Source organism: Branchiostoma floridae, chromosome 7 (genome assembly GCF_000003815.2).
Source record: "Branchiostoma floridae strain S238N-H82 chromosome 7, Bfl_VNyyK, whole genome shotgun sequence".
NCBI classification, from domain to species: Eukaryota; Metazoa; Chordata; class Leptocardii; order Amphioxiformes; family Branchiostomatidae; genus Branchiostoma; species Branchiostoma floridae.
In genome coordinates, this window is record NC_049985.1 from 22748526 (window position 1) to 22761942 (window position 13417).

The window sequence follows — 13417 nt, forward strand, 5'->3', positions numbered from 1 at the left end:
GAATATTTTACACAGGGCACTACATCATCATGACCGTAGACTTCTATCTGAAGAGGAACATGGGATATTTCCTCATCCAGACCTACCTGCCCTGCATCCTGATCGTGGTACTTTCTTGGGTCTCCTTCTGGATCAACAAGGAGTCCACTCCTGCCCGAGTAGCCCTAGGTAAAAACATCAACACTAATCTTCAGCGTTCACTCTCTGTAACATCGCCTATCATAATTCAACCGTGTGTCATTATACCGCCACGTTAGTATACAGATTGCCTTGAACACAGAATGTTAAAAATCTTAAATGTAATACAATTCATATACTTGAATGTAAGTTCATCTGTGACGGTGGTCAACATAATGATACAATTTTAAGACCAAGGTCAAGCACTTTTGACCCTTTGCTGACGTCACACTTCCGCTCCGGATGTGTGACTTAGGCTCTGGGTCATTTCAACTTGAGAAGGAACAGAGGACTGATCAAAAGCTTGTTGGTAAGTGCTTTATTTTTTGTACGGACATATGGTCTTAAACTTTCAACATAATACAATTCAGATATTATTTTATGTGTTGAAAACAATCTTAAGAAGCCCTCTATAACAAAGTTTTTTTTAGTTGGCGGTATAATGGCACCTGGTGGAATTATGAGAATGTATGTTACGTGGGCGTAAATCACTCGCTAAGTAGTTTTCTTGTGGGACCTCCTGGTGGAGACTTCACAACGATTATTGGTGTTCCTACATAAATGCCCTTAATGCCATATACGGCAAGAATCAAAGGCAACAGAAACGACCAGACCCATTACCTGATCTTATCGGGTCAAGACATAGCTTTTTCACCGCAAGCGAAGGTAGAGACAAAGCGAAACATCAATTCCCTATATGGGGAGCGGTTGAGCAAAGGTGGGCGAGCAAAGACCGACTAAAAGGTTTTAAGAGCGTAGACCGACTGTTGTATCAGTCACTCTGAATCCGTACATGGTTTTCAACTGCAAGACATTTATCAAAAACTGGAAGTCAACTATAGGAATATCTCTTTTGGGGGTTAAGGCGCTACATTTTCTATGGGATATTCAATAAATCATTACTAACTATTGACACACTACTGATAGTTGGACTACAACAACGTTCGGGAAGCAAGCTTACTGTGCTTATCTTTTGTTGTTGAAACTTTTGGAAAGCTGTTTGAAAGATGACCTATTTTGCAAATTGATGTCATAGCCAGAGGTTAATCTGACATGTCAGACGTACTAAATGAAGGTGTTGTCAGAAATTGATTTGAGCTGCTTACAGGACACCTTTCAAACAAAGTTGACGAGTAAATAAGTCTGCTTGATAACTTGATTTTGTAACTGTAGGGTCGTCCTAGAAAGAGCTTTGTTTTGATTTTGATAATAATGCTGGACGGAAAACATCAATTTTACAAAATGAACAAACTATAACCCCAAATCCCCCACTACCAAAAAAAAACGTAAACGTTTTCTTAATATTTTCATCAATGTTCTACTCGGAATTGAACCATTGAATAAGCTAAAATGTGAATCATGAAAACGAGCGAAGGAGTACAGAAAAAAACATATTAAACCAAAAAAGATCGAGGTATACAAAACTAAGATAAACTAATTATTATTCGAAATATCAACCTATAAATACCTCAAAGTTGTATTGATCAACGTTTTTATTTAACTTTCCTCAACATTTTACAGAGAATTGAATAATTAAGATAAAAAGTGGAATCATGCTAACGAGCAAGAAGCTTACTACATAGACATCAAACAGAAAAATAACATCCAAATATTCAAAACCAAAAGAAACAAACTTTTATCCGCACTCCTCCCGAATTTTATCTTTAACAACTTTATGTTTATTTTACTTCTTTTAACGTTATACTCCCATCCTAGTAGATACAATTACTTTACTTATCAAACTTAATGCATTTAGCCTATGCTGGGCATAAGTATGCAATGGAGATCATTATCTTATCTTTTCACTTTCGCCTTGAAAAATAAGTGAAAGGGAACCACTTGATGGAGTGAGCGGATTTTAATGTTTCATTCGACTGTTCGCTTGGTAATCTTTTCCAGGCCTTTTCCCAGAACTAATTGTAGAAACGACTGATAACATTATTTTATGTCTCGACAGTTTATTATTCCGATTGAAGATAGGCTTTCTTTGAAAGCTACATCTTGTGTCTATAGTTGAGTGGACGCTTTGTTCTGCACCATTACCTAGATTAAATTTAGCGATACCCAGCACGAAGTTAGAGCTCCTACCGGATTCTTTGAAATATAGCATTTGTACTGAGGCCTCGTTTTTCAACTAATGTGATATCATATCAAAATTTCACCAGGGACTCTATCAAACAGTGGTTCTTCTAATGCACATGATATTACTACTCTATGCATTTTGATTGTTATCAGTTGTGTTGGTGATCTGTCTTCCTACTATCAGATGCACCACAAGAAATATATTATGACAAGAAAGTTAACTGGACGATAAGAAATCAATCCATGAAACAAAAGTACAAATACTAGAACTTTATAGGGACTACCCAAATCAAAGTATTCAAGAACAAAATTTTAGGAAGCTGAATTAATTACTTTACACTTGCTCCAAAGCTGCAGTTGATCAGAACACGGTTAGCCCCCGAAAAAGGCCCCTTCGCAATTTACTCCTTGTTATTGTTCATCATGTCCTTTAAGAAGTTTAATGAGGAAATGATTGAAATTCGGACATCAATTAATTTTCTGAATTAAAACTTCACATCAAGCTATTTTTGTGATGGAATTTTGTCCGAGATACGACTCCGCCCAGTTTCAAAGACAAAATCACTTGCAATGCACATTTCTTACGCGGCGGACATGATAGATCGAAGACGAGGTCAATGAGGCAAACAGGCAGAACTTATTTCTTAAATCAGCTCTCATTTAGTTTTCTACCAAACTATACATTTTTTCACAATATAAGATCAAATGATAAATATTATAACTTATGTTATGCACTGAAATATGTACCAATTTAGAGTAGCGTAGACTGATCCCATAGTCCCTGAAGAGATGCAAAATAAAAAACACAGAATTGAAAATATTTGACAGACATTCAGCCATTCTTCTATTGGTCGATTTCCTTTGAATTTCATGCTTTTATCATTGGTTGACCTGCTAATAATGATGGACCGTCTTTTGTTTGCCTCATTGAACTCGCTTTAGATCTATCATGGCCGCCGCGAAAGTAAGGTGTATGGTAGAGCTCTTCCTCACCAGGTATCAGATACAGCAATCTTCCTGACCTTATCGGAACAGGGATAATTACTCAGGCCATTAAACGTCTTTTACTCAAAAGGTCAGAGACCTTAAGTCAAGACCTCTGCTATAATCAATACACTAATTTCCGGCCCAACTGTACTCTATCATGGTTTGCAACTTATTTTACTACATGCTTGCCATTTGCCACAGCTTAGCTTAGTTTTCCCATCTCTTTTAACCACTAATTATTGCTTTTACTACGTGGTCGCAATGAAAATGTTTAAGGGTAGAGAGGGATAAACAATTTGGTGTTTCTAAACCATTTCAGCCAAGTCGATGAAGTTTTGACACCAGGGTATTAAGATAACAAATACTCAGAAACGAATTGATTGTAGAAAAACTATCCAGTTTCTTAAAGAAGTGTAATCTTGCACATTTCAAACAAAGATAAATAGATACACAATTATAATACTGCTTTTACGACAACTGCAGGTATTACGACTGTACTGACGATGACGACGCTCAGCACCAGTGCGCGGCACTCTCTGCCCAAGGTGTCCTACGCTAACGCCATGGATTGGTTCATCGCCGTGTGTTTCGCCTTCGTCTTCGCCTCTCTGGTGGAGTACGCATGCGTCAACTACTTCTCCATGAGGAAGCCCTCGTCTCCCCCAATACGGAACGTTCAGGACGAAAACGAGGATTATGACAATGAAGTATGCACACACTCTTTTACTTGATTGTGATGTTGTTTTGAGTAAAATTTTGACGTTGCCGAACGTTGGAACAAGAATCAATGATAATTTTGTGAAAATACTGCAACCTAAAATCAACATTTCCACGATTAAGCACGTTCATGGTTCCGACTACGCATGCGCAGTGACAGGAATTGTGGTTTTAATGTCAAATATAAGAATTCCAAACTTGCAAACAGTACTACGTAGTCGTCGTTTTGCACAACGTTTTAAATTTTTGTGCTTATGTCTCATAGATTTTACCTTTGACAAAGTATCCACAATTTCCGTTGCTGCAAATGCGCACTGCAAACCGCGAGCGTGATTTTACTAACAATCTGAAGGCATATAACTTTTGTGTGACAAATTAAGATTAGCAAAATGTATTTTGTTCGCAAGTGGGAAGTCAACCCATGTGACGTTTTGTTTGTATTTTTGTTTTCTTTGTTTACTTGCCGGTCTTTTGACTCCTTTTTGTACTCGCCAGGGCACGTCCGCCGGAAACGGAAAGGGAGGGGCCGAGGTAAAGGAGAAGACCGGATGTTGCAGTGTATTTCGGGGCCGCTGGTGGCCTCAGGTGGTGAAGTGCATGCGAAACAACATCCTGTACCGAGCTGAGTCCGAGGACAATGTGAGCAACATCGATAGACTCTCACGGGCCATGTTTCCTTTTACATTCGGCATCTTCAATGTTGTCTACTGGCTTGCCTATTACATTGAGTAACAAATTACGGTACATTATGTTACAATTTTAAGACTTTATGTCCGTACACAAAACAAAGCACAGACCGACAAGCCTCCGATCAATTCTCTGATCATTCTCAAGTTGAAATGACCCAAAGCCTAAGTCATCAGCAAAGGGTCAAAGGTGCTTGGCAATTGGTATCAGCCCCCGTCTCGGTTGAGGGAAGGTTGGTGACTTAGGTTTTGGGTCATTTCAACTTGAGAAGGATCAGAGGACTGATCGAAAGCTTATTGGTAAGCGCGTTATTTTTTTTACGGATATAAAGTCTTAAAATTCTAACAAAATGTTGACTACCGTCAAATATGAACTTACATTCAAGTTACAGTACATTCAATGCCGGTCAGTATATTAGCTGCAATATATAGCACACTAGCGACACAACGATCCTAACAGTATCACGTAACTTTTGTCTAACAATAATCGTAGAACTTTCTTTAGAGTTCCACCGTATTGTATATATGTACAAAAATAATATGATATGTGGGCAACGTGTGCAAAGGAAGCGAGATAAACCGTAGCAAAAGCAATTGAATGATCTTTGACTTTTTCAAAGTTTTCAAATATCCTACATTATATGGGATAATACGGACCCGGATGTGTTACAGATGTTCCCTTTGTGAAGGAAGGACGCGTTGTATATACGTGGCATTTTCAAGTAAAGTATGGTATTTCTCAATACGCACCGCGATAAAAGTATACAATATGTTATGTTTTGTACTTCATTTGCAAAGTATTTAGATCCACATTCTTTATGCCATTGTGTCATACTACGAGTACTTAAGCAAATACAAAAACTAGGTCATTGATGACCGTGGGCGAATAATCTACAACTTTCAAACACCTTGTTCCGTCTGATATCAATGTACGAATTCTTATCATAATCACAACAGCTATTATTTTAACAGCCTACAGCTATGCGTGGTAATGGTTTAATGAATAAAATGATAAGCAGGCGTCTATTGTATAGAGTCTTTTTGACGGCAATACATGGCACTATCTATATGCATGGCTATAGCTTCGCACACCCACCAACTAACGTCAAGTCAAAACATATACTTTTCTATAGCAGGTATCTCAAAGGGATTATTGGTGAAGGTATTTGCCAACTGGCTGCAAACATGAGGCAATAGGCTTCAAATTGAAGTGGCATCTGTATTTGGCTTTTTTTTCAATTAAGAAAAATGTTGGTAAATGGCTCGAAAGAGACGCGAGTACTTCAAATCTCCGTTTAATGAAACTAAATTACCGTACATTGGTTTCAAATTCATTGGCAACACTGCAATTTCCAAGAAAGTAATCTTGAATCTAGGGTTTAGCCGAACTTATTTTCTCGTTTGAAATGTTGTTGATGATTCGGCCATTCTGTGTACAATTGCCACGTATTTTACCCGTGTGTCGCACATCATTGTGACCTCTAGGAAAATTGGCAAAAATCGCATATTTGCCACAATGAAACGTTGCGTTCCAGTGACATACCTATATATTTGAACTGACATTTTTTTGTGTATAATGTTTAAAACTATTTTTCATGTTGTCTATGACTTGTCTTGATGTGGCTATAGACAGTGAGAATTCTAAAATTGCATTATGTGTTTAACAACACGAAAGCCTTCGTTAGCGAAACATTTCCCTCAATATAAGTACAGCGAGTTTGAAACATTTTCAGTCAATCCAAAATACGTACATTTGTACAAAGTGGTTACTTTTGAAATGAATTGTTTTATGTAATTATTGACACGGAAAATTATAAAACATGCATTGTGTGTTTAGTAACGCTACATCATTTGTTATCAAAACATATTTTTCATATCAAGAACTTTCATTTGATATACATCTATTTAATCCAAGATAAGTTTTTTGTTTTACATTGTTTATGATGTGGCTATTTGCAAAATAAATTGCCATCCAGTGATTATTGACAAAGTTCATTAGGAAATTACATTTTTTTCATTTGATAGTACTACAAGCTCTTTTGTCAATGGTTATATCTTAATAGATGTATTGACAATTGCAAGGTTTTACTTGTGACATGATTAAATATTAATACACACGACAACTTGAAACATATCTTTATTCAACCAAAATATGTTGCCACTTTCTCCTCCTACAAAATGAATCGTCTTGATGTCATTATCGACAAATAGAATTCAAAAGTTGCATTATGTGTTAATTAACTTAACACATTGACTTATATTGTCCATGCATATATCATTTTTTTTCTTACTAAAGAAATATATTTATTTAATCTAAAATACAGTATATTTTCACGTTGTTCTCCTGCGAAATGAATTGTCATGGTGCCATTTTCGACACAGAGAATTCGGAAATTGCATTATGTGTTCACTAACACAACGAACTATGTGCCAATACATAAAGCACAGTCTTTTTTCTTACTAAATAAATTTTAAGCATATCTCTATATTCACCCCAAAGAATATTTTCACGTTGTTCACCTACGAAATGAATTGTCTTGATGTCATTATCGACACAGAGAATTCGGAAATTGCATTATGTGTTAATCAAGACCACGAGCTATATTGTCATTATGTATATCATCATATGTTTCTTTTTCTTACTAAATAGATATTTTTTTCAACCTAGAATACATTTTCACGTTGTTTTTCTGCAAAATGAATTGTCTCGATGTCATTTTGGACACAGAGAATAGGAAAATTGCATTATGTGTTCACTAACACTACGAACTATGTTGCCAATACATATAGCATAGTTTTTTTCTTTACTAAATAAATTTTGAACACATCTTTATTCAACCCAAAAGTATATTCTCGCGTTGTTCTCCTACGAAATGAATTGTCATGATGCCATTATCGACACAAAGAATTCGGAAATTGCATTTTGTGTTCACTAACACTACAAACTATGTTGTCATTACATATAGCATAGTTTATTCTTACTGAATAAATTTTTAACATATCTCATGATGTCATTATCGACACAGAGAATTCGGAAATTGCATTATGTGTTCATTAACACGACAGCCTCGTTGCTGCCTACTACAATAACGACGCCTGCATTACTAGCTAATGATTGATAACTCTACCCAGAAAGGGGCTGCCTAATCACGCCGTTGTCTCATACACGTTATTACGAGAAGGCTCTTTAGGAGATTTCCCCAAGGTGCTAGCTTGTTGTATGATAAATGAGGACATGGAATATTAGACACAGCGTCATCCAAACCTACTATTCTTCAAGGAATGTTCGCCGTACTAACAAGGCGTTTTTTAGCTATAATTTTGTTTTGCTTTATTTTATCTTATTTATTTCACTAGAACACATAACAGTATGACAAAACATAGTAGAGCAAACATAACAAAATACAAAAATATGTTTTTAAATAGTATGCTTTTAACATGTAAAAACATTACTACTACTTCTGACAGAACATTCCATTAAGATAGAAAGACATATCATATCATTACATAACATAACGTATCATAACACTAAAACGGCAAAAATGTACAATTTTTTCCTTGTCGACTTTTGTCAAGTTACCCTCACACAACACTATACTATTATGCTAGCCCAATAGCAATGTCTGTGAGTTTAAAAGAAATACGAGTAAAGGTTTTGCTATTGCAAATCTGTAATTATCCATATGTGCTGTTAAGCTAATAATTATGCTAATGCCTGATTACCGGCTAATGATAGAAGAAGAAGACAAGAAAAGCAAAAACAATGTATTTCTCTGTCGCGGAATTGAAACAACATGGCCTTCTTATAATTACAGAATTGAAATCTATATGGAGATTCAAACTTTATAGCATAAATAAATGCCTAAATTGCCAAAGATTAATCATGCCGTATGAAAAGATGTCGTATAAATAAAATATGTTTTCAATTTTACGTATAATGGACAATCTATGTATAATCAAAAGTGAAAAAAGCTTCTTTTTTCATCAATATGCATAAGCTGATTTGATTGAACCATAGTTAGAATCTTAATAAAGTTTCTGATGTATGATACTAGAACATTAACCATAATATATAGATTGACCAAAGTTTTCAAATAAAGTAATGCATTCTACATGGAACTTTAAATCAAACATACATAATAGATAAATCTATCAACGTGGCTTTTTCTTAAGATTAGAAGTTAGAGAAGTTATAATTTTCTGTATATAAATATTACGTATATGACGTTCCAATAAACTTTAAACATGGATAAGATCCATAATGATAACCTTCCAGTTGTATATTACGGAAATTAAAAACTTGAGTCAAGCGGTATATCATCGGTTGAATTTTGAGTATGACTTAAAAGATAAAAATTATATGTTCTGCCATATATTTGATGCAAATTGAAGGCATTATAAGTTTCCTAACTTAATTTTTTGCTCATTTTACAGAACAGTTGCAAACATATTTTGTTTTGGTTTGAAACAAAGTGCGCAGCTCATCCACATAAACAAATTAACATGGTCTAAATATAAAATTCTAAAACTCGTAAAATATGCAATTGTCAAAATGACGGAAATTGTGACGTATAGTTTATTACAGTTATGGGCTTATTTGCATAATGCATTAGAAATTCGGCTCAGTTAATGAGGAAAGTGTGTTGTATTAGAAACAATTTGCTCCCAAAAGAATTGCTATCTACACACTATGTAAGAAGATATGTACGTACCTTTTTTTAGAACTCCTAGGGATTCATTAGACGTAATCTATCTAATTTTCTGTAATTTATTGCTTGTTTTAAGCGACATATGGTGTCCCCAGGGACAAAACACAGAACCTACAGTGATATATAAAGGTAATTGTAACATATGATGCTGAATAGCATTACGTTCGGGACCACACCACAACAACTCTCTATGTACAATAAGAAACATATTTACGTTTGGAACAGCAACTGTAAACAGCGACACCCATACTGCAGTACAATGTGTAACATTCAGAAATACCATGAGGAAGGTGACGGTCACTAAAAACATATCGGTTGAATAAAATGGATGGTTGTGTACAAAGAATCTTCTTATCAACCGGATGAAACTGTTAACGGAATATATGACGCAGTTTGGAACTGGAAGGAGTGTGAAAGGATGTCAATAAAGATCTTCTGACTCAGTAAATTCAGAAGAGTAACGACTAATCTCTGATCATAAATCGTGGTATAGCAAACATTGTTAGCTTTGTATAGCTTGTCAACTTACTTTTCTATTTCATGATTTAACATAACGGTCCCCCGGTGATATGCTATATGATTAATGACAACGTCTACTGCTATCTGGGTGGTCTATTGCTAACCGTTCCGAAAAGGCTTTTGTATGACATACTGCATCGTATCTTGGATGGTGCTTATCATTTTTTAGTTTGCCTTTGACATACAAGTGTGGAAACGGGCTTAGAGCTGACAAATATATCACACTAGTTGTCAGCTCTTCATATGAACTTTTGTTTATCATTTCAATGCAGAAGTGTGGGTTTTAAAGGACTTTGAAAGAGACAAAGGAGTCTCGTGAGTTGGTGGTAAACCGTCTTCTATAGGTTTTGTTTATCATTCAAATGCAGAAGCGACTAACAGAAGATTGATGTATCCTTCTTTCAGCACCAGGCTTAGACATGCGCACAAGCGAAGCAGGGCAATAAATTTTCCTTATTCACTCACCGTCTGGTGATATCAACTTGACACTCGCTATGAAATCCGTTTTGAAGAAATAGACTGGAAAATGTGATAGATTTATTGCTTCTTGAAACATATGCCTTGTAAATTTGTGAAAAAAATCAAGGTTTTTGTATATTTGTCCTTGTATGTTTTATATTTATTTTTGGCAGATAGAAATATATGTAAATTGTAAAACTGTACTAGCCTTTTTGCTTCTTTAGAAAATATGCGACAGAATGGAGAATGGTGCCCTGTATCTCACAGCATTGAGGTTGTCTTGTCTGGGATGATAGTGAACCTTGTTTTTTTCCTGTGGCAGCCATACATAGACCACACCAAGTACTACGCGCTGTTACGCCCTATCCGTACGACTGTCAGCGTGGCATTCTCCTTGCCACCTCCACACCTCGATTCGGTCATTCAACAGCCAAAAAGGCACATATACTCTTATCAAATGTTAAAGATAAACTTGGATGTTCTGTATACCAAAAATTACGTGAAAAAAGGATAGATTGAATCCTTAGCACCGCACCCATACCAGCAGGATGATACAGAGTTGAACACAAAAATTGAAATTTGGGCACTTTTTTTTCGTGACCCACTGACGTAAGTAGCCCTGGTGCTCGTTCCACGAATTTATAATCATAACGAATTTGATACCGTGTGAAAGGAAATCACACACGCTTTCATTTGATATATAACACATTAAAATTGATGCAAAAAACACGGAAATATGATCAGCCAAAGTTGATATTCCAAACTTTTTGTGCCGAGTTTATATATCAATACCATGTTGCAACTTGCTACAATGTTCTTTTTAAAGACGTAGACTGGGAATTGTGCTAGAATGATTTCTTTATCAAACATAGGTCTTGCTATCTTGTGGAAAAGCAATGTATGATTTTGTATGTTTGTCAGTGTATATTCTATATTGCACATTTGGCAAATCCGTATGAATGAAATATATAATGATATCAATTTTTGCAAATCGCTATGATATTCATTTTAAAGAAATAGATTAAGAACGCATGACGTATTGCTGCTTTAAAAACATGTCCTGTGAAAACTCACTGTATGATTTCTATTTTTGTCAGTGTATATTTTATATGAATTAACGAATGTTTATTTATGTCGTCGCAAGATACAACATACAGTAGCAACCTTCATTGTGTGAAATGCAGTATAATTTACAATTTAAGTATAATCATGAAGCAATTATTATGCATACATAATCTAAACATCACAAACGTAACAATACTCACTTTTAACATTTTGCATGCTTTGAAAATTCATAATCATAAAGTATCAAACATGCGTAAAAAGTAGTGCAAAGTTTGCCTTTGAATAACTCTGTCGCGCAGAATGCTGGGTTGCATATCATGGCTTCATTTTAATTTTTTTCTTATGATAAACCCATAAAGTAAACCTTGATGCGTAAAGTATGTTGAGATTATCTTAATGAATGCGATCTAGTCAATTTCATAATATGTTTTGTCAGTGTCCTCGATCAAATATTTAAAGACAAAGACACGTGTAGGTGTTTGAAAATGTCAGTGACATAAATAAAAGATTACTTTAATGTATGGTCCTGTTGTATTGTATATACCAGGTATAAATTATCGTTCATTTCTTGTGATTTAGGTTCCATGCTGAGAGATATTTATGATGTAACCTTTCTCCTGAAATATCGCGAGACTTAATTTTGATTACTCCGGGATTTTGACAGGCGTAGAAGATGGAAACGTGTAATGCTTTAAAAGAATCGCTTCAATTGGCAGCACATTACATTAGGAGCTTTTTATCTTCTTCAGCTCTCGGTTCGGAGTTTTTTAACGATTTGTGGCCGATTTTACTATCTCTTAGAAAAGCGCTAGCGTTTCTCAAAACATCTGAAACCGTGGCAAAACTCCCTTCCGCGGCAAACTCTCCTCCTCCGTAGACTCCGTTGCAGTCTTCGGAACGGGGTTGGAGAACATAGACAACGTTGAAAATTGCGGACCAACCCAGCCCCGTCCGAAGACTGCAACGGTGTCTACCTCCTCCGCAAACTCCATTTCCTGCCATACGAGAACCTAGCTACGAAGGCTAGTACATCTCGACAAATAACATAATGTTACTTTGAGGTGTGAGAAATGTTGTTTATCTTGTAGTTCTAGTGGTACACAGGGCAACAAGTTTTCTTTCTGTTTCTGAAAAGTACTTGACGTATAGACAATATCTGTTTTAACGTACTCGAGGTATCTCAAACACGGGAACTCCAATTTTATGTCCCTTCCTAAACGGTGCGGCCCTAACCGAGATGTCCTAACTTAGATCATGGTCTCCTAGTTAACAACTAAATAGGAGCTCAACTGTGAACAGTATGCTTCCTAGCATGCGAGGGAGATCGTCCTTTTGAAAATAAGTGGGTAAGTGGCGAAAAAAACAAGGGTAAACTGTGATCAGACGTATGGATCGAGTTCCCCGTGCCGTAAATTCTTCGAAGATAATTGTCAAAATGTTTGATAATGATTCCCTTGTATTTCAAGTCAAAAGGAGTAGGCGTCTGACTTTCAACAGAGCAAGTTGACCCGCACACGCCAGGTCGCAGCTCAATTGTCCATGTTTTTCCTTCTCTAGCTCTATTATCTACAGTTACTAGGTGTCGCCTGCAAAGCAATGATCCTAATAAGTTGAATTTTGGTAGACATTCATGAAAGACTTTGTACTTGACATCTGTAGAAATCTGAGTTGTGCTTATTATTTCTGGGTGAAGCCGAGAACTGTTCAATTGAAACGCCAACAAAGTAAAGAAGACACAAGCATTTGACCGGTAACATATAATCTTTTATTCCCGATACTGAACATACAACCGTACTTAAAACCAATTCGTTAAAAACGAAGGATTGACTACTTGTCTAACGTTATGAGAGCACTTGACGTTTTTGTCCATAAAGTTTGAGGCAACATTGGTACTAACGATCTTTAACATTCTAGCACCGGACTTTTTAGTAACTATTCATCATGTACCGTCATTGGTCAGAAGAAGTGGGTGACGTCAGAAGGAGTGACGTCATCATACTACATTGTAGTACTGTA

The 13417-nt window shown here is 35.9% G+C and overlaps 1 protein-coding gene across 1 annotated transcript in view; it reads left to right on the top strand.

Annotated features, from left to right (window-relative positions):
• The window catches only part of LOC118419656 (gamma-aminobutyric acid receptor subunit alpha-6-like), a 47828-nt gene extending 43059 nt beyond the window's left edge, over window positions 1-4769 (top strand). The window contains exons 8-10 of the mRNA XM_035826155.1: window positions 16-168; window positions 3730-3953; window positions 4459-4769. Coding sequence (XP_035682048.1) covers window positions 16-168; window positions 3730-3953; window positions 4459-4695 — 614 coding nt within the window. The 3' untranslated portion in view covers window positions 4696-4769. The remainder of the gene's footprint in view (window positions 1-15; window positions 169-3729; window positions 3954-4458) is intronic.
• Window positions 4770-13417: the final 8648 nt, after the last annotated feature.